Source organism: Marmota flaviventris, chromosome 1 (assembly GCF_047511675.1).
Source record: "Marmota flaviventris isolate mMarFla1 chromosome 1, mMarFla1.hap1, whole genome shotgun sequence".
Classification (NCBI taxonomy): Eukaryota; Metazoa; Chordata; class Mammalia; order Rodentia; family Sciuridae; genus Marmota; species Marmota flaviventris.
In genome coordinates, this window is record NC_092498.1 from 107,211,162 (window position 1) to 107,234,512 (window position 23,351).

Sequence of the window (23,351 nt, forward strand, 5' to 3'; positions counted from 1 at the left end):
ACTTTAACCAGCAACAAAAAAGTTCAAAATTGAAGCCAACTTAGACATCATCATTTAAAAAAAAAAAAACAAAGCTGAAAGAAAATATTGCCAGGAGAGCTGACAGAGGTCTTTAGACAAAAAATAATAATACACAATTGAAATTTTAGCTACAAAATGGAGTGCAATTGATGTTATCAGAATTGAGAGAGACAGGAAGATATTTTTCACTTTAAAGTTCCTTACAATATCACTGTTTAAAGCAATAAGAATAGCAATCTATTTGGGAGCTACACCATATATAGAACTCAACTGTATAGTAATAACACAAGAGACATTGAGATAAAAAAGGGGATTTGCTGTTATAATTTGTTATACTACTTGTGAAATGGTATGATATTATACCGTAAACACTAGAATTAAAGGTATGCATTGCAAAATAGGAATATTGTAAATCCTACAGTGTCACCAACAGCAGCAAAGAAAAACAATTAAAGAAGTATAGGAGGTATATATAAGAAGTATAGGAGGTAAAATGGAATTTAAAAAGAAAAATCATCCCTAACTAACCCAAACTTGACCCAAAAGGAAAAAAAAGCAGATGAAACAGATAACAAAAGCAGACTCAAACCAAATTGTGTCAGTTGTTTTATTAAACATAACTTAAGATAATTAGATTAAAAATAAGAAATATGTTGAATAAAAACACTCAAGACCCATCTATATCCTGACTATAAGAAAACCACCTGAAATGTAAATAAAAGCTAAAATTAAAATGTGAAAATATATATCATGCAAATACTAGTCAAAAGAAAGAAGAAGTAACTATAATAATATCAGACAAAGTAAATTTAGAACAAGGAATTTTACTGGGGACTCAGAAAGATATTTCACAACAATAAAGAGGTCAATTCATAAAGTAGATATATACCTAATAAGGGAGCTCAAAATATGTGCAACAGAACTGAAAGTCAAATCCATAGTTATCATGGAGATTTCAAAACACCATTCTTGGTAATTGATAGAAAAGGTAGAAAGAAAAAAATTGGGATATAAAATATATGAAAAATATTATTAACTTGGTCATAATCAAAATTATAATGCAGGCAAAACTATCAAATATGAAAGAATATTTGCAGATATAAGAAACGGGGGATACCACTCATTAGTAATCTTCATTAAAAGCATAATCTGAAATACACATTTGTTCAAAATGGTGAAGTAAGAAACCGAATTTCTAAGGAAAGAGCAAGATGCAAGAGAAGAACAGGCAGATATGAAAGGGAACCAGTTGTAATTCTATAAATGAAAGCTTCCTATGTGGCAGAGTGAGCACCTAAGAGAAAAACTCTCCCACAGCCACAAACTCTGATGGAATACAAATTCATCTGCCAAAAGCCTCTGGTGGTAGAACCAAATTTGGCAGATTTAAGAAAGGAGTTGAAATGTGAGAAAAGGTCAAGAACAAGATGAGTTTCCCATTTGGGGAGCTTTTTGCTTTCAGAAAACAGAAGTAGTCAAATTTCTGAGGAAAGGCCTATCTTTCTGGTCTAAAAAGAAACTAACAGAGCATTAAATAACTACATGGCCACAAGGGACAAATGAGAGTCAGGCAGGAGTAAGAGGGAACTATATATCTGTGTGTGAACTCTGCCCCAGTCTCTGATGGTCTCCTGAAAGATCTTTGTCAGAACAGACTCCATGCACCTAACCTTAAAGGAAAACAAAGTGGGAGGGTTGTGTTCCTCCTAGAGGCTCCGGAGGAGAATCCATTTTCTTGTCTTCTTCAGTCTGCCTACATTCTTTGGTTCATGGCCCTATGTTCATCTTCAAAGCTAGCAATGGTAGATAGGATCCTCTTATCATGTAACATGACTGTGACCTATTGTTCTGCCCCAGTCTTCTACTTTCATGAGTCTTATGATTAAATTGTGCCCATATGAATGCCTAGGACAATTTTCCCATTTGAAGGTCACTTGAATAGCAAATTTAATTCTATCTGAAAATTAATTCCCCTTTACCATGTGACAGCATATTCACAGTTTCTAGGGATTATGACACAGATATATTTGGGGACCTAAATATACTTAGTATATTAAAATGCTTACTAAAGAAATTTTTAAGTAAAGAAATGGGAAAAAATGATTGTCAACAGATGTGTCCTATAAGAAATTTGTGAGCAAAAAAAAAGACAACTTTTTCCTTTTAATGCCTTTAAATAAAGTATACATTACTATTTAAAACAAAGTATAACATTGGCATCTGCAAGTTTTGTAAATACAGTACATATGTCAGGTGTAGAGTAAGGAGAGATAGCCTGTGGTAAATGAACTATAGTTGCAATATTTGTTCATAATATGTGAAGTGATACAGTATTAACTATAAGTAGACTGTGGATTCTGGTTAAAGAATATATATTGTTACCTCTAGAACAGTTGTTTAAATGTCATATAAAAAGATACAATAAGAGCCAACTGAAAATTTAAAATGGAATTCACTTTTTAAAGACAAATATATATTGCAAAAGAAGGCAGCCAACAGGGAATAGAGGAATAGAAATATAGGGAGCAAACAGAAAGCCAGTAATAAAGTGCTAACTTAATCCAAATATAACAATAGTTAAAATAAATGGTAAAACACTAAAGATCCCAACTGAAAGGCAGAGGGTGCCAGAAAGAATAATAAAGCAAGAGATAACTTCATGGTATGTTCAAGAGGCACACTTCAAATATATATAAAGACATAAATACATTTAAAATGAACTAGTGGAAAATATTGACAATGTAAACATAGCATAAATAGGCTGTAGTATTTATTTTAAGATCAAATAAATTTCAATACAGAGTATTATAAGATATGAATTATATAATTATAAAGCATCATCTTCTCAATAAAGCCTAATAATTATAAATATATGTGCACATATTAGTAAAGTTAAAAATATGTGATGCAAAAACTAATTGATCCAAAGAGGAGAAAGAGATATTTCAGTTTTTTAGCATCTGTTTCTGGTTGATCAAACTAGACATAAATCTAAACAACACATTAATCACCTTCAAGTAAGTGATACTTTTAGAATACTGTACCCAAATATACTCAATAAATATTATTTTCAAATGCACATGACATGTTCATTATTATAGATAATATGTGGGAGAATAAAACCATCTTATAATACATTTAAAAGTATTGAGATAATTACACATGTGTTCTCAAACCACAACAAATTTTACTTAAAAATCAGTTACCTTTCTGGACTAGGTGGTGCACACCTATAATCCCAGTGGCTCAGGAAGCTGAGGCAGGAGGATCGTGAGTTCAGAGCCAACCTCAGCAAAAATGAGGTGCTATGCAACTCAGTGAGACCCTGTCTCTAAATTTAAAATGTAAAATATGGCTGGGGATGTGGCTCAGTGGTTGAGCACCCCTGAATTCAATCCCTGGTCCTACCCCACCCCCCCAAAATCAGTTACCTTAATAAGGAAAAAAGCAAGTATTTTAAAATATTTATATGCATACTTCTAGGTAATCTATGAATCAAAGAACAAATCACAAGAAAAACTAGAAAATATTCTCTTTTTAAAAAAAATTTAGTTGTAAATGGACACAATATCTTTATTTTATTTGTTTATTTTTATATGGTGCTGGGGATTGAACCCAGTGCTTTATGCATGCTAGGCAAGTACTCTACAGCTGAGCCATTACCCCAGCCCCAAATATTCTCTATAAAATAAATTTTTTTGCAACTTTAGAAAAACCAAGACAAAGGTATTATCCTATATTGAATCAAATGGGGAGGGGAATGAGAATACCTGCAAACAACTCAATATAGTTTTATTTTTATTTATATTTATATTTATTGATTATTCCTTGGTACCAGGGATTGAACTCAGGGGCACTTAATCACTGAGCCACATCCCCAGCCTTTTTTATTTTTCATTTTGAAATAGAGTCTTTGTGAGTTGCTTAGCTGAGGCTGGTCTTAAGTTGCTGAGGTTGGTCTTAAACTTGAGATACTCCTGCTTCAGGCTCCCAAGCCACAGGTATTACAGGGGTGCCCCACTATATCTAGTCTAACACAATATAATTTTAAAAGCACCAACAGTCTTAGAAGTTTGTGAGACATGTTTGTTACTAAAGAATCATAACTATGGAACTATAATTCTAAATTCAGAAGATAATTCAAAAGTGAGGAATATTTAAAAACTAGAAGTTCACATTCCTTTTTTAAAAACTTTTAAAAGGGCTGGGGATGTGGCTCAAGCGGTAACGTGCTTGCCTGGCATGCGCAGGGCGCTGGGTTCGATCCTCAGTACCACATAAAATAAAATAAAGATGTTGTGTCCATAGAAAACTGAAAAATAAATATTAAAAAATATTCTCTCTCTCTCTCTTAAAAAAACTTTAAAAAATTTATTTATTCTAGTTTGTTATATATAACAGCAGAATGCAATTCAATTCGTATTACACATATAGAGAATAATTTTTTATGTCTCTGATTGTACACAGAGTCACACCATTCATATCTTTATACATATACTTGGGGTAATGATGTCCATCTCATTCCACTGTCCTTTCTACCCCCATGCCCCCTCACCCTCCTACCACTTTGCCCTATCTAAAGTTTCTCCATTCTGCCCATGCTCTCCCCGCCTCAGTCCCATTATGGATCAGCATCCACATATCAGAGAAAACATTTGGTATTTGTTTTTTTGGGGGGGGATTGGCTTACTTTACTTAACATGGTATTCTCCAATTCCATCCATTTACCTGCAAATGTGTGTGTGTGTGTGTGTGTGTATGTATGTATATATATATATATATATATATATGTATATATATATATATATATCACAGTTTCTTTATCCATTCATCTACTGAAGAGCACCTAGGTTGGTTCCACAATTTAGCTATTGTGAATTGTGCTGCTATAAACATTGATGTGGCTGTTTTTAAGTCCTTTGGGTATAAACCGAGGAATAGGATAGTTGGGTAAAATGGTGGTTCCATTCCAAGTTTTCCAAGGAATCTCCATACTGTTTTCCATATTGGTTGTACCAATTTGTAGTCCCACTAGGAATGTGTGAGTCTGCCTTTCTCCCCATATCCTTGCCAGAACTTATTGTTGTTTGTATTTATAATAGCTGCTATTCTGGCTGGAGTGAGATGAAAGCTTAGAGTAGTTTTGATTTGAATTTCTCTAATTACTAGAGATATTGAACATTTTTTTATATATTTGTTGACTGATAGTATATCCTCTTCTGAGAAGTGTCTGTTCAGTTCATTGGCCCATTTATTGATTAGGTTATTTGGGTTTTTTTAGTGTTAAGATTTTTGTGTTCTTCATATATCCTAGAGATTCGTGCTCTATCTGATGTATGTATGGTAAAACTTTGCTCCCATTCTGTAGGCTTTCTATTCACTTCACTGATTATTTCTTTTGCTGAGAAGAAGCTTTTTAGTTTAAATCCATCCAATTTATTGATTCTTGATTTTATTTCTTGTGCTATAGAAGTCTTATTAAGGAAATTGGGGCCAAATCCACATGATGAAGATTTTGGCCTACTTTTTGTTCTATTAGGTGCAGGGTCTCTGGTTTAATTCCTAAGTTCTTGATCTACTTTGAGTTTTCTTCATGGCAAGAGATAGGGGCTTAATTTCATTTTGTTGCATATGGATTTCCAGTTTTCCCAGCACCATTTATTGAAGAGGCTATCCTTTCTCCAATATATGTTTTTGGCACATTTGTATGATATGAGAAAACTGTATTTATGTGCATTTGGCTCTGTGTCCTCTATTCTGTACCATTGGTCTACAAGTCTACTTTGGTGCCAATACGATGCCGTTTTTGTTACTATTACTCTGTAGTATAGTTTAAAGTCTGGTATAGTGATGCCACCCTGCTTCACTCTCCTTCTTAATGATTACTTTAGCTATTCTGGGTCTCTTATTTTTTTCAGATGAATTTCATGACTGCCTTTTCTATTTTTATAAGGAAAGTCATTGGGATTTTGATTGGAATTGCATTAAATCTGTATAACGCTTTTGGTAATTTGGTCATTTTGACAATATTAATTCTGCCTATCCAAGAACAAGGGAGATCTTTCCATCTTCTAAGATCTTTTTAAATTTCTTTACATTCTTTAATTTCCATTGTAGAGGTCTTTTACCTCTTTTATTATGTTGATTCCCAAGTGTTTTATTTATTTATTTATTGAAACTATTTTAAATGAGGTAGTTTTCCTAGATTCTCTTTCAGAGGATTTGTCACTGATGTACAGAAATGCCTTTGATTTATGGATATTGATTTTATATCTTGCTACTTTGCTGAATTCATTTATTCTAGAAGTTTTCTGGTGGAATTATTTGGATCTTTTAGGTGTAGAATCATATCATTGGTAAATAGTGAGAGTTTGAGTACTTCTTTTCCTATCTGTGTACATTTAATTTCTTTCGTCTAATTGCTCTGGCTTGAGTTTCAATAACTATGTTAAATATCAGTGGTGAAAGTGGGCATCCCTGTCTTGTTCTAGTTTTTAGAGGGAATGCTTTCAATTTTTCTCCATTTAGAATGATGTTGGCTTGGGACTTAGCATAGATAGCTTTTACAATGTCGAGATATGTTTCGGATAGCCCTAGTTTTTCTAGTGTTTTTAACATGAAGCTGTGCTGTATTTTGTCAAATGCCTTTATCTATTGAAATGATGACATGATTCTTATCTTTAAGTATATTGATGTGATGAATTACATTTATTGATTTCCGTATGTTGAAATTGCATCCCTGGATGAACCCTACTTGATTGTGGTGTACTATCTTTTTGATATGTTTTTTTATTCAATTTGTCAGAATCTTATTGAGAATTTTTTCATCTATGTTCATTAGATATATTTGTCTGAAGTTTTCTTTATTTGATGTGTCTTTGTCTGGTTTTGGAATCAGGGTGATATTGGCCTCATAGAATAAGTTTGGAAGTGTTTCCTCTTTTTCTATTTCACAAAATAATTTCAGGAGTATTGGTATTAGTTCTTCTTTGAAAGTCTTGTAGAACTCAGCTGTGTATCTATCTGGTCCTGGGCTTTTCTTGGTTGACAGGCTTCTGATGGCATCTTCTATTTCGTTGCTTAAAATTGATCTGTTTAACTTGTGTATATCATCCTGATTCAGTTTGGGCAAATTATATTACTCTAGAAATTTGTCAGTGCCTTTGATATTTTCTATTTTATTGGAGTACAAATTTTCAAAATAATTTCTAATTATCTTCTGTAACTCTGTAGTATCCATCATGATATTTCATTTATCATCACCAATGTTAGTAATTTATTTTCTCTCTTCTTCTCTTTGTTAGCATGGCTAAGGGTTTATCAATTTTATTTATTTTTTCAAAGAACCAACTTTTTGTTTTGTCATTTTTTTTAAATTGTTTCTTTTGTTTCAATTTCATTTATTTCAGCTCTGATTTTAATTATTTCCTCTCTTCTACAGCTTTTGGTGTTGATTTGTTCTTTTTTCTATGGCTTGGAGATGTAATGTTAGGTCATTTATTTATTGACTTTTTTTTTCTTTTAAAGAATGAATTCCATGCAATGAACTTTCCTCTTAGTACTACCTTTATAGTGTTAGAGAGTTCAATATGTTGTATCAGTGTTCTCATTTACCTTTAAGAATTTTAAAATCTCCTCTTTGATTTCTTTTGCAACCCATTTTTCATTTAATAGCATATTATTTAGTCTCCAGATGTCAGAGTACTTTCTCTTTTTTATTTTATCATTGATTTCTAATTTCATTCCATTATGGTCTGATATAATGCAGGGTAGTATCTCTGTTTTTTAGTTTTTTTCTAAGAGTTGCTTTGTGGTATAATATATGGTGTATTTTAGAGAAGGATCTATGTGCTGCTGAAAAAGAAAGTATACTCATTCATTGATGGATGAAATACTCTATGTCTGTTAAGTTTAAGTTATTGATTGTATTATTGAGTTCTATAGTTTCTTTATTTAGCTTTTGTTCGGAAGATCTACCCAGTGGTGAAAGAGGTGTGTTAAAGTCACCCAGAATTATTGTGTTGTGGTCTATTTGACTCTTGAGCTTGAGAAGAGTTTGTTTAATGAATGCAGGTGTTCCATTGTTTGGGACATATATTTTTTATTATTGTTATGTCTTGTTGATGTATGGTTCCCTTAAGCAGTGTGAAATGCTCTTCTCTATCCCTTTTGATTAACTTTGGCTTGAAGTCTACTTTATTTGATATGGAAACCTCTGCTTGTTTCCACAGTCCATGTGAGTGGAATGTTTTTTCCCAAACTTTCACCTTCAATCTGTGGATGTCTTTCCTATGAGATCTCTTGAACGCAGCATATCATTGGGTCTTTTTAAAAATCCAATCTGCCAGTCTATGTCTTTTGATTGGTGATTTTAGGCTATTAGCATTCAGGGTATTATTGAAACATGATTTGTATTCCCGTTCATATTGTTTATTTTTGGTATTTAACTTGACTTGGTTTTTCCTTTGCTTAGTATTTCCTTTAGTGTAATACTTCCCTATCATTGATTTCTAATTAGATCTTAGCGTGAAAGAGGAATCTAAAGAGGTTGGTTAGTAGCAGGAGAAAAGAGAGAGTGATTTGGGGGAGGCAAGTAAATGAGAAGATAGTAGAGTACAAAAAACCAAACAAACATAAATATTAAGAAAAGTAAAAATAGGAGCTAAAATAATACACAACATCACTGTAATATACTATTCAGACATCCCAGGCCTTAGTATTCTAATTCATGAAAAGTATTTGGTTTCACAAATGTTGGGGATGTGAGGGTGGAAGGAGAGAGAGAGAGAGAGAGAGAGAGAGAGAGAGAGAGAGAGAGAGAGAGAGAGAGAGAGAGAGAAGGAAGTCTCAAAGGAAGATACAAGGATAATTTTTGTTGGAGATCAGTATCTTTCCAGCTTCCATTCTTATTCAATAAGTGGAGTTGTCTGTTGTTTGCTAGGATGTCCACCCTCAAGATGATGAAGGTTATTAGGATGGGAGGGTTGATCTCAAGGGCATGACTCCTTGAGGTAGGATATAGTACTTGCCAGTCCATATGGGAAACTGTACCCCAAGAATCTTCTTTGGGGCCTGCTCATGTGATGTCGGTGCCTCGTCTTATCTCCTTGTATTGCCTCTAGACCTCACAATTCCTGGTCTCTAATTTTGTCTCTAAACTATATCTCACTTCCCCTCTCCCTTTTTAACTTCCCAAAGGACTTGTGGGCTGCACTCTGGGAGCTGTGCACCCAGATAGCTGTTTTATATTGGGCAGTTCAGGACCCGGTTTTACAACCTGGTTTTTTGAGCTATGCATCAGCAGAGTAGCTGCAGGCACTATGCCGGGTTTGTAGCTCCCGGGGAGAGAGGGGAGTTGGGGACTTTCAGAGTACCTTGATATTGTTTCTAATCCCCAGGCAGTGTTCCAAGCTGGGAGTTGCCCCAATTAAAGATGGGGACTGTTTTCAGTGATGGGGTGTCGGGTTGTGTAGGGCCAGGTGGTAGCTTTGAGTGGTTCAGAGATGCAGCTCTGTGCATGCAGTATTGTGGCTGGAAACTGTCACCAGACCCAGTGCAGTGTTCAGTGTTTAGTGCAGGCTACAGTGTGTAGGGGACTGTGGCAGTGGTTGCAGTGTTCCAAGCTGGAAGTGACCGGAGGAGCCCCGCAGGAATGGTGGCTGGAGTTCCTGCACATGGACTGAGGCTGGGTGTCTTGTTTGGGAGCAGCAGCTGGGATTCCTTCATAGGTGGGCAGCCAAGGTCCTGTGGAGGAGCTAATGCTGGTGGTCCTAGTCGGATACCTGGAGGACTTGCATGGTCAAGTGGCCTGAACTCCTGTGCTGATACTGAGGCCTGGAGACCTGCACAGCATGGCGGCTGTGATTTCTGTGCAGGAGTAGCTGTCAGAGGTCCTCTAATCACTTGCAGAGAAACAGTATCCCATTACTTGCATCCCAGGTCCTGGAGCAACACAGAATGCAGCGTCCCTCCAGCCTGTCATCTTGGATCCCTCCCAAAATTCACATTCTTGAATTACTGAAAACTGAGTTTTAGCAACAAAAAAAATAAAATGCAGTCAAGAATCCATGGTGTAAAAACAAGTAGAATAAAAGAAGCAAAAGTAGACAAGAATTGGAAAATGTCATAGAAAATCTAAATAATAAGCAGTAGAGGGTTTCAAGATGGTGGAACAGAGAAGGTTGCTTTCCTGGCTGATCCACAGCATGAAACCAAGTAAACAGATTAGCAGCTTCTCAGCAAGGTAGATGAAAATAAAAGGGGCAGGGGGAGAGAGGCTTTACGGGATTTAATACTGGACATTCAAAGCAGATTGGGGACACAGGAGGTTGGGTATAATAGAATAGGGAAGAAATCCCCAGCACAACAGTCAGTGCCCCAGGAGAGGCACCAGCCAGAGCAGTCCCTCTAGGAGCAAAGTGAAGGGAAAAGGGATAAAGGAATCTGCACTTTTAAGAGACTTGAGGTATGTCTGGGTACAGAGAGTTGAGAGAACAAAGACACTGCCCAACTAAACTGAAAGGTGTGTTGCACAATATCTTTGTGTGAGAAAGAAGCCCATCTCTCCCGACTGCACACAGAGGTCAGAGGAAGTTACAGATCAATGTCAAGCAATGAAATTGAAGACACCATCAAAAGCCAACCAACATTTATTATTCATGTATATTACATTTTTGTGAATTAGCAGATTTTCACATTTTTAAAGAGAGAGAGAGAGAAAATTTTTTAATATTTATTTTTTTAGTTTTTTGGTGGACACAACATCTTTATTTTTATGTAGTGCTGAGGATCTAACCCAGCGCCCCGCACATGCCAGGCAAACGCACTACCATTTGAGCCACATCCCCAGCCCCTTCAAATTTTAATCTTAGTTTTTAAGTTACATCTTGATTGTAGAAATACTTTATTAAGGACATTGGCTTTCATGTGTCATATAATGCAAACATATTTAACTGATGTTGGTTAAAACTTTAATTTCCTCTTCAGTGATTATCTTATTTTATATAACTGCATTCATCCACATTTTTCTAAAATAATTTCTCTTGTTGGCATTTTTTTCCTATTTTTTATTTTAATTTTTATTTGTATATGACAGTGGAATACATTGCAATTTTTATTACACATATAGAGCACTTTTTTCATATCTCTGGTTGTATATACACAGTATATTCACACAAATTTATGTCTTCCTATCTGTAGTTTGGATAATAATGATCATTACATTCCACCATCATTAATAACCCCATGCGTCCTCCCTACCCCTTTAACCCCTCTTCCCTATCTAGAGTTCGTCTATTCCTTCCATGTTCCCGCTCCCTATCCCTCTATGAATCAGCCTTATATCAAATAAAAATATGCTCATTAATAAGAAATGTAAATATCAACAACATTTTAAAATGGAATTTTTTTTCCTGAAATTGTTAGGAATATGGGTAAAACAATTCTCCTTTATGTTGGGTCTGTATATTCTGATTTATGCTGCTATGTTGCTTAAGTTTTCTGAAGACTGGTTTAGAGAATGAAGCAAAAGCCTGAAAATATTTAATGCCCAGAAGAGACAGCTTTTCTTCTAAGAATTTATACTAATAGTTGTACATGTGTACAACATGCATATGCAAAACATTGATTACAAATAGCATACTATAGCAAAAACTAGAAACAACTATTGAATCTAAGGATAAGGGACTATTTAAGTTATGATAATTCATAACCATTCAGCATGCTTTTATAGAAGAAATTATCAAAGCAATATTTCTTACTATATTATGTTAAAATAAAATTCTATATGCTAAATTTTTTTAAAAAGCCTACCAACAGAGAAAAGCCCAGGACCAGACATATTGTTAATCAGGTTCTATATCAGACCTTCAAAGAAGAACTATCACTAACCCTCTTCAAATTATTCCATAACATAGAAAAGAAGGGAATCCTTCCAAACTTGTGTATGATGCTAATATCACCCTGATACCAAAACTAGACAAAGACACATCAAAGAATGAAAACTTCAGATCAATATCCCTGATGAACATTGACGAAATAAATTTTAATAAGATACTGCCAAATTACATACAAAAACATATTTGAAAGATGGTACACCATGATCAAGTGAGGTTCATCCCAGGGATGCAAGATTGGTTCAACATATGGAAATCAATAAATGTAATTCATCACATCAATAGATTTAAAGACAAGAATCCCATGATTATCTCAATAGATGTGGAAAAATAATTTGACAATATACAGCATCCATTTATGTCTAAAACACTAGAAAAACTAGGGATAGTAGGAACATACCTCAACACTATAAAAGCTGCATATGCTAAACCCAAGGCCAACATCATTCTAAATGGAGAAAAATTGAAGGCATTCTCGCTAAATACTGAAACAAGACAAGGATGCCCTCTTTTACCACTTCTATTCAATATAGTGCTTGAAACTCTAGCCACAGCAGTTAGGCAGAAGAAAAAAATTAAAGGGATATGAATAGGAAAAGAAAGACTCAAACTATCGCTATTTGCCAATGATATGATTCTATATTTATAAGACCAAAAACCTCTACCAGAAAACTTCTAGAACTCATAAATAAATTCAACAAAGTAGCAGGATATAAAATTAACACCCACAAATCAATTGCATTCCTATGTATCAGTGATAAATCAACTGAAAGAGAAATTAGGAAAACTGTCCCATTCATAGTAGCCTCAAAAAATATTTAGGAATCAAATCTAACAGAAGAGGTGAAAAACCTCTATATTGAAAAATACAGAACATTAAAGATAGAAATTAAAGAAGACCTTAGAAGATGGAAAGATCTCCCATGTTCTTTAATATGCAGAATTAATAGTCAAAATGGCCACACTACCAAAAGACACTATACAGATTTAATGCAATTCCTATTAAAATTTCAGTGATATTTTTCATAAAAATAGAAAAAGCAGTCATGAGATTCATTTTGAAAAATAAGAGGCCCAAATAGCCAAAGCAATCGTTAGTGAAAAATGTAAAGCAGGAGGCATCACAATACTAGACATTAAATTATACTAAAGAGCTATAGTAACAAAAACAGCAAGATACTGGCACCAAAACAGACATGAATACTAATGTTTCAGAATAGAAGACACATATACAAACCCGCATAAATATAGTTATCTCATACTAGACAAAGGTGGCAAAAACATACATTGGAGAAGAGATAGCCTCTTCAACAAATGGTGCTTGAAAAACCATATAGAGCACAATGAAATTGAATACTTCTCACCCTGCACAAAACTCAACTCAAATTGGACCAGGGACCAGAGACTCTGTGCCTACAAAGAGAAAAAGTAGGCCCAACTTTTCATCATGCCAGCTTAGGAGTTGATTTCCTACAACAAGACTTCTACAGAGCAAGAAATAAAATCAAGAATCAATAAATGGAATGGATACAAACTAAAAAGCTTCTTCAGAGTAAAGGAAATAATCAGGAACATTAAGTAAGAGCCTTCAGAATGGGAGAAAACCTTTGCCACCTACACCTCAGGTAAAGCATTAATCTCCAGTATAAACAAAGAACTTTAAAAAATTAACACCAAAGAAACAAATAACCCAATCAATAAAAGAAAATGAACAGGCACTTCATAGAACAAGAAATACAAGTGGTCAACAAATATATGGAAAAATGTGCAACATCCCTAGCAATTAGAGAAAAGCAAATTAAAACTACACTGAGATGTCATCTCACTCCAATCAACAAGAATACAAGTAACAATTAATGTTGGTGAGGATGTGGGGTAAAAGGTACACTCATACATTGCCAGTGAGACTAACTGCAAATTGGTATAACCACTCTGGAGATTCCTCAGAAAAGGTGGAATGATAACACAATTTGACACAATTATCTCATTTCTTGGTATATACCCAGAGACTTAAAATCAGCATACTACAGTGAGATGGCCACATCAAGGCTTATAACAGCTCAATTCACAATAGCTGTACTATGGAATCCTTCATAGATGAACAGGAAAAGAAAGTGTGATACACACACACACACACACACACACACACACACTCACACACAAGAATATTACTCAGACATAAAGAAGAATGATGATATACCTTTTGCCAGTAAAGGAATGAAACTGGAGACTATCATGCTAAGTAAAATAAGCCATCACCAAAACACCGAAAGTCAAATGTTCTCTCTGATATGCAGAAGCTAACACACAATGTGGGGGGGGAGCATAGAAGTTCATTGTATTAGACAAAGGGGAATGAATGGAAGAGAGGGGGTATGGAATAGGAAAGATAGTATGATGAATTGGACATAAATTTCCTGCATTCATATATGAATACATGACAAGTGTAACTCCATAACATGTACAACTACAAAAATGGAAGATAATACACCAGTATGTATAATAGATCGAAATATATTCTACTGTCATGTATATCTAAAAAGAACAAATAAAAAATAGTAACCAGTAAAGATTATAATAATGATTATAATAATAAATAGCTATATAATTTTGGCAAACTGGGATGAAAGACAAAGAGATGGAGGTATCTCAGAACAAATCTCCCAGGCCAATGAATGTTTCTAAATGTTTAAATTACATTGTGCCAAAACTAAATGTTTGCCAATTTAAAAGTCAAATGCTTTCTTATAAAAATCTTACTTTTAACTAAATTCAAAATGCTTTTGTAAATGAAAGAGGAAAAAGATATATTAAAACTTGTCAATCCAAGATGGTCTTGAAAAAAAAAGGAATAAAGAATAAAAGAAAATATGGTGAAAAGAAAAAAAATAGCAATTCTCTTTACACCTGATCTCTTTTAACTTACTATTCATGTCTTCCAGGTGGATGGTGAGGCACTTGCTAAACCAAAAAAGAAATATAATGTCAAGAACTCATTTTACAAGTCCTCTACACAGAAGTAAGTTTTTTCCCCCAGTAGAATTTTCATTTTAAAATATATTTCTTTATCCTTAATGACACATGTAATGGGTTGATAATACCCTGGATCCTATGAGTAATTCAGAAAACACCAAACACAGACATTTACTTACTCATGTTGGCTAAATAATAAACATTTCAAGGTCTTAAAGAACATCTACGTTTGATAGTTAATAAAATCAAGACAAAGGAAATGGAGAGAGACAGACAGACAGATACACACACTAGAGGAGAGCACAGTGTCATAGAGAATAATGGCACACACCACAGAAAGCTTACAGGAGAATGCAGTGACTCAGGAGCCCATGTGCTAGACTATGAAATTATCTATGAACAAAGCAAAGTGAGGTCTCTGTTCTCAAAGGCTCTCATTCTAAAGGGAGGGAAACACATAGATAGAGAGTAAATAGTTATTGCTTTAGAAAGTGATATTAAAAAAAAGAAAGGAAAAGTAGAATGCCACAAGTATGGGATAGCGGACTTCAGGCATCTGCAGAAGGTGTGGAGAGGCCTCCTTGAGCAACGGGTTTAAACAGAAACTTGGAAGAGGAGAGAAAAAGTTGTAAGGATGTTGGGAGAGAGCAACTAAACTGCAGGCAGAGGGAGCATAGCACAAAAGCCCCCGTTGGAAGTGTTTAAGGTGTTGTGGGAGGGCACTAGGCCAGCATGCCTGGAGCCAGGGTCAAGTGCAGGGCGGAGTTGGGGGTGGGGGTAATGGTAGCAAAAGAATAGGTCAGCAGTTTTTACTGTCTGAGAGTTCTGTTGATCAAAAGTCCAGACATGTCCCAATGGGGTTCACTGTCCTGGACCCTCCAAGTGGGAATGAAAGTGTCTGCTGGGACAATGTCCTCATCTTCCAAGACCATTTGGGCTGTTGGTGGAATTCAGTTTGTTGCAGCTCACAATCTTTGTTTTTTCAACAACAAAGAACATCTGCTACTGTTTTGTCACTTTTTAGGGTTCATTTGTTTAGGCAGTCCCATTCATGACATCTACCTTTTGAGTAATTCAAATTCAGCTGACTAGGGACCTTAGTTACATATGCTCAATCCCCTTTGCCACATAAAGTGACATATTATAGGTATACTCTCCCATTGTGTTTACTTGCTGCCACACTAAGAGGGCATGGGGGATTCCATCTGTGGTGTACCCCAAGTAGCAGGAATCAGGGCAGGGGGTGGTCATAAAGAATGTCACAGAATGTGATGGTGTTATGAACTACATCAATTGACTGTGTGTTTTGCATAAACTGTTCTTATTTAATAATTCCCCAGAGCTTATGAAGCTGTTCCTTGGGACAAAATGCTACCACCAAAACTAGATCCAGAAATAACAACAGTAGAGAAAGCAGCTGACCTCATCTCACAGTGTTTTACACTGAAAAGATATGAAAGAGTACCAGCAATAACCCAGGTCTGTGAACACTGCTTGAGCATCCTTGAGTTTGTTACTGTTAATGAACTGGACTCCAAAACTTTGGTTCACAATAGTATTTTGGTTAAGAATTACATATGAAGTTGAAAGTTCCTTAATCATGAATGCCATTACTAACTGCAAATATTTTAATATTATCAACTCTGAAAATTTTTATTATGGGATTATTTCTCAAAACTCATTAGCAATAACTTTATTTTTTAAAAAAATCACTATAGAATAAGTAAAAGAATGAAGGAGACAGAAACAAAAGATTCCAACAGATAATATATGCTGAGAATAGTTCTGAAAATAGGTTCTAGAACTTCTTTCTGTGCTCTTCAAGGCAGAAGGGGAAGATCTATGAATTATAGATTGCTGTATGCTTTCTCTGATTATGTGATATGATAAAGCATACCAAGCTGTGAGGAGAGATGTCCTCTTTTTTAATTTGTGAATATTAAGAGAATTTGTGACATAGATTATATTCATTCCAGAGAGTATTTTTCTAAACTGTGAATCTGTTAATGTTCCTCCTATGATTAAACATGTCTTTTTAAAACTATCAAATCCGTGCTTCTAGACATGACACATGCCCAATATTCCATATTTAGCCATAGCCCCCTTTTCTCCCTTACATAGTGTTCTTTTCCTCTGGCTTTCCCTTCTATCACCCAAACACCAATCCATAACATTCCAAATTCTCTCTGTTGAACTTTTTTCTAGTCCCCAAGTCTGCCATGTTCCCTCTCAGATCTTGTGTTTTGCAGTGTTATTTTGCCTTGGTCCCCTTTCTTTGTTCCAGGCTAAACCCAAAGCATTCTTGAGATCTCAGTCCTCACTTTTGACCTCCCAACTCTGCATTAGATATCTCTGCTTTTTCTTCTACTTTCTACTTCCATTGATTGGAAGTAGAAACACACTTGCTAATTCCATTGATTCCTCATCCTTTGCTGACATACCTCACTACATAAAGTTTAGTTAAGCAGTTGATTACTTCTCATAATAAAGTTTTTGAATATACAAAATACATAGGATTGAAAAAGATGTCAGTTGTATTGAAATACAGTAAGAAAGGTGGATCCTTAAGAGGTTGGTGAACCACAAATTAAGAAGCACACATTATCTGGTAAATTTTCTTCAGTTTTTATGGAGAAAAATGATAATAAGACAGAAATACATAGCTTCAATATAAAAAATCAAACCTGGGATTTTCACATAGAAATTAAGATCAATTAAAGGACAAACAAAATTTTTTATGGTTCTATCTATTTGTGAGGATCTCTCAACTACTTCAAAATATTTTTATATCATGCAAAAATTGGTTTCAACATTATATTTTTCCTAAGTGTTAAATTATATTAGCATCCAAAATCCTCCCCAGGAAAAATGAGGTTCAGAACTTAGGAGCTAGGCTGGGCTGGAAAGGGGCACTTAGGTGGACCTGAGGGCAGTAACTGGATGAAACTGAAACCAGACTTTTCACAGAGGCTTGGGGCTGAAGGAGGTGGATCTGAGGCAGATTCCAGCTGGGAGAAAACAAGTTAGAAAAGGGAATGAAAGTGTAGAGTGGAGACAGACCTAGAGTGACTCAGAAATCAAGCCCTGAGTTGCAGAAATGCCTAGAGAGTGCCTTCACAGAGAGTCTGTGCTCCATCCTGATGTGAGAGTGCTAGAAAGGATGCTAGAGCCTGTCTGTATCTTTGACGGGACAGTGATTTGTTCATTAACTGTCTCTTATTTGGTTATGATTTTAGATGGTCGGTGGACTCTGGGACAGATTTCAGACAAGATCATTCTTAGCACCAGTCAAACCAGTCAGTTTGTAAGTTTGATCTCCTAAGGTCCTCATTTCAAATTTATAACCATCACACATTTATCATGAATTATCTGATGCCCTAACTCAAGGATTAGAGGGACAGAAGAGGGGCCTATTCTTTGATAAAAGAGTGTTCCAGCAATCCTCAGTCCAGCATCTGTGAGACAGTATGATATTGGGTTTCTTGTTTATAAACTCAACATAAATATTAGCATGCATATTTATGCCATTTAACATTCTGTCCTGTATTGTGCTTGCAAGACACATAGGTATTGACTGTCTCTAGATTTTTGTTTTCTCTACAGTGTAGTCTTCCACTAAATAGATTCACCACAATTTATTCATATCCTTATAATGTAATTTTAAATCTAATTTTTATCAGAGTTGGAACAGCATTTACATTTTTCACATATACAAATATAAAAATATTTCTAGTTTTTATATATGGAAATTGGGTCATAATTGCTTGCTCAAGCAGTGTATACTTCTTCTGAACCTTCTAGATTTTCCATTTCTTTTTTTGTGGGGGAGGGTATACCAGGAATTGAAATCAGGGGCACTGGACCACTGAGTCACATCCCTAGCTATATTTTGTATTTTATTTAGATACAGGGTCTTACTGAGTAGCTTAGCACCTCGCTTTTGCTGAGGTTAGCTTTGAACTCTTGATCCTCCTGCCTCAGCCTCCCAAGCTACTGGGATTAGAGGCATTGGCCACTGCACCCAATGATATTTCATATTCTTCAAATGAATTTTACCAAAGGGTTCTCTCCCTGGTAGTGCTTAAGTTCCCATTACTGCACATTGTGGAAAGTTTTTAGAATTTTCAGATTAAAAATCATTCAGTCTTGGAAGAATGAAATTGTACTTCATTACAGTATCATCCTACACCTACCTGATTACTAATAATCATTTTTGTATGTTTATGAATTAGTTGAATTTTCACATTTTGAACTTATCTTATTTCGCCCCTTTTGCTGTTGGTGTCCTTGTCTTTTACTTACTGATTATAGAAACCTTTATGTTTAATATTCTGTATTAAAATCCTTTATTAGTAATAGTCACAAAATAACTTCTTCTAGTCTGTGACTTTTCTGTATTAAAGTGTCTGAAGTTTTGAATTTTAATTTATTCATCAATGTTTTGCTTCAGGTTTCATTGCTGTGGTGGAGTGTTAAATAAACTTTTCCTACTCTGAAACAATAAAAGATAGTCTTTCTTGTCTTAGGTTTTTTTCTAAAATATTTGAAGTTTTGTTTTTCACAATTATCTGTTTAAAATAATTGATATTTGCCCTTATCTATGATATGAGTTAGGGATCCATTCTCTCAACACGAATAAGCAATTATCCCAGTTTGGTTTACTGAGTAGACATTGTTAAATAGTTTAATGGATGATTTGTAGCCTGATGTTTCCAACTGTTGATGGTGAGTCACAACCAACATTTTCAAAAGTTAAATAGAGTAGAAAACATTAGTTTTAAAACAGAACTATGTGCTTTTCAACAAATAATGTAGTCAGTTACAAAGAGTAGCCTGAGACAGTCATCACAAAAAGAAAAGATGTGCTTTCCAGGAAGATGTCATCCCATCTTTTGCTCTCTGGAGTTTCATATGATTTTCTGCTTTTATGATAATCAGTTTGATCATCACCTCAATAGGAGGGTTCCTCTTACACATTTAATCATACATTTACTGATTCACAATTGATTCCAAAGTGAAATACAGGAGACTTTGTCCACAGTTAGAATAATAAATGAGAGTATTTTCATAAATTTCAGTTATTAAAAAAATAATATCAAGAATCACATTTTTTACATCTTTGAATATTGCACTTCTTAAAAATCTACTATAAAGTAACTTTAAAAGGGATTTCTTATCATTAGAAAGAAAGGAATAATGAAATGGAAATATTTAAAACCATAACCAAGGACCACTACAAGATCCACAAATGCAAGTAGGGACAATTTTTGAAAAGAATATTGATTCTCACAAAATAACTTATATCTTATTGATCCATATCTAATGTGCAAGATTTTTATAGAGATTATTTACAATGTCATTTTGCCAAGTATGTAAATCACTATGTTAGTCAGCTTTGTGTTGCTATGACCAAAACACTTGACCAGAACAACTTACAGGAGGAAAAGTTTGGTGCTCATGGTTTCCGATGTTCAGTCCATGATTGGCCATCTCCATTGCTGTGGGTCTGAGGTGAGGCCAAACATTAAGGTGGAGGAATATGGCAGAGAAAATCTGCTCAACCATGGCAGTCAGAAAAGAGGGAGAGGGAGGGAGGGAAGGAGAAATGGGGGGGGGGTGGAGAGAGAGAGAGAGAGAGATGTCAATGCACAAGGGATCAACTATAAACCCAGACATGCCCCCAGTAATCAACTCCCTCCAGCCACATCTCACCTGCCTACAGTTACCACCCAATACAGTAGTCCTTTCAAATTATTAATCTTTCAAAAGGATTAATTCACCATGTTATAACTCTCATAATCTAATCATTTCACCTCAGAATATTTCTGGGTTGTCTCACACATGAGCTTTCAGAGAACAACTCATATCCAAACCTTAACAATTTCTCCAGGATACAAATTGAATGATAATGATACTGTATATAAAAATTGAAACACTCATGTATACAGCAAGATGGAAATGTTGAACACTCAAATGTCTTTAATACAAAACACATGAATTTTTAGTACTAATTCTTAATATGTGAATGTTAATTAAATATTTTTACTTGCATCTTTTTATTTCCATATCATATGTTCAAATAACTCACCCATATTGGGAAATACTATTTCAGTTTATATGAATGTACTGCATTTTTATTTTCATTTTGGTGATATATCAGCTAGCAAATGAAATCTTTTTCTCAGTCAGTTAGGGTACTGTGCACCCTTAAGCCCTCCTCTATGAAAATTTGCTCCCAAAAGTCTACACATAAACCTATTTGTGAGTGTCTATTCATAATCTCCAGAACCTGGAAACAACCATGATGTCTTTAAGTAGATGAATAGATAAACACACTAGAATATTTCCATGCTGTGGAGTACTATTCAGCAATAAAAAAGCATGTGCATACAGCACACAATAGGGACAAATATTAAATATATTTTGGTCAATTAAAACAGTCATACACAGAGTTATTTATCATATGGTTCAATTTATATGACATTCTGAAAAGATAAAATTATATCTTTAGATTATTTCTAAGATTATAAACTTTTAGAGGTCAATTCCGATGAGATATATCTGAAATTTTTTAATATTAATAAGAGAAATCCTATAATCATTCATTAACAATTTCAATAATAAAACTGCTTATATTTTCTTTTTCTAAGTGTGAGTCCAAGTTCTAGAAGTCAATACATTCCTCTGTATACGTAAGTAATGTCTCTCTCTGTTTTAAAGAACGTGAAATTTATATCTAAATAGTAGTTGCTTTTAGCTCACTTATGTTTGTACTTCACTTTTTAGAACAACTATGTATTCTGGCAGATTTATAATGTTTTCCTGGCATAGAGACTGATCAATGTCAGGATGTCATTAAAAGTTTGTTAAATAATTTGATTAAGTTAAAAATAAAAAGAGCAATATTTTTTTCTGTTTTTACAAATAGAATATTTTATAAAATCAATATCATGGGTGTTACTAGTAGTATTCTCAAAAAGAAAGAGTCTTATAATTCATGGGAAAGGAGAGGTGCTCATTGACACCTAAGTGCAGGAAATGCCACCTCTTATTCTTATGCATTTAAATCTGGCTTTCTGGGAATGGCAAGGAAATACATCTTTTTTTTTATTTTGGGGGGGATCTTCTTTTATTTTTTTTAATTGTGCCTTTTGGGGATCTTCTTTTATTTTTTTTTTAATTTGAAGAATAACCCAGGAATGGAGTAGATTCAAGATCATGGAAGAGGATCTAAACCTTTAGTCCTTACCTCCCCTACTCATCACTGTCTCCTCTTCTTGCCTATGATAGAATTAATTAGTGTCTCTATAGATGGCCCCAGATCTCCTTGAAACACTCTCCAACTGACAGGACTCACCTCCTGACCTTCTTTCAGCTCCCAGGGGCTCATCACCATTGACAGTTTCCAACCATCTAACTAGACTCCCATTCCGCAGGAAACTTATTGCCTATGGTAGATACTAACTTCCATCATGCCTCAGTACCCACCCGGTGTCTACAGAAGGGTTTTTCCTGGGACTGCAGAAACCAAAACCGTCACTTCTTTATTTAGAAACATAAATTTGTTGTTATTGTCCATCAGCCTTAAACTTAAGATCAAACAGCATGGCATCTCTGAAGAAAAAAAAAAATCTCCATTGGTTGATTTGATCATTTGTATTTTTTAGGAAATTGTTCCATCGTTATGTCTTCATTTTTAACATTCTGAGCTTTCTTTTAGAAGTTAGAACCCTGTCGAACTATTCCTCCTAGGTTTCATATGAAGACACATGGATTTTCTTCTCTTTTCATTTTAACAGTGATCATGTGCAGACTACAAATGCCGATGATGTGGACAACCCTTTTGGAGACACCAGATCTTTAGCCAAGCCTCGGTGCTCTAGAATCCTTTATTCAACCACAAGTCAGTAAGTGCCATTCAGAATTATTTCACTTATTTTATTATTAAGTTTGAGACAATGATGGGCTTTACAAATGAAGGACTAGAAAATGGCCTAGCCTGTTAATGAACATAATGTATTCATCAGTTTTCCATTCCCATAACAAAATACCTAAGAAAATCAACTCACAAGGAGGAAAGATTTATTTTGTTCATGGATTTAGAGGTTTCCCTCCATAGTCACTTAGCTCTTTTGCTTTCAGCCTGTGGTGAGTCAGAACATCATGGTGGAAGCTAGTGATGAGATAGAGTTGATCACCTCATGATGGCTGAGAAATAAGGAGAGAGAGAGAGAGACAAAGGGACCAGGGGCCTAATATCCCCTTCAAGTGCACACCCCAAGTAACCTAACTTCCTCCCACTAGGCCCCACCTTAAAAAGGTTCTAGCACCTCCCAGTGGCATCACAGGCTGGTGATGATGCCTTTAACATATGGCCTTTGTGTGACATTTAAGAGCCAAACCATAGCACATACCTTAAAAAGAAAGATACTGCTTCCTGAAAGAAATGTGGCTTATCATAAA

General features: G+C 34.9%; 1 protein-coding gene across 1 annotated transcript in view; it reads left to right on the forward strand.

Annotated features, from left to right (window-relative positions):
- The window catches only part of Spmip7 (sperm microtubule inner protein 7), a 75,172-nt gene that overhangs the window by 24,962 nt on the left and 26,859 nt on the right, over positions 1-23,351 (forward strand). Inside the window, exons 4-8 of the mRNA XM_071609145.1 lie at positions 14,858-14,934; positions 16,229-16,367; positions 18,125-18,192; positions 21,539-21,580; positions 22,688-22,795. Of these exons, the coding sequence (XP_071465246.1) occupies positions 14,858-14,934; positions 16,229-16,367; positions 18,125-18,192; positions 21,539-21,580; positions 22,688-22,795 (434 nt within the window). The remainder of the gene's footprint in view (positions 1-14,857; positions 14,935-16,228; positions 16,368-18,124; positions 18,193-21,538; positions 21,581-22,687; positions 22,796-23,351) is intronic.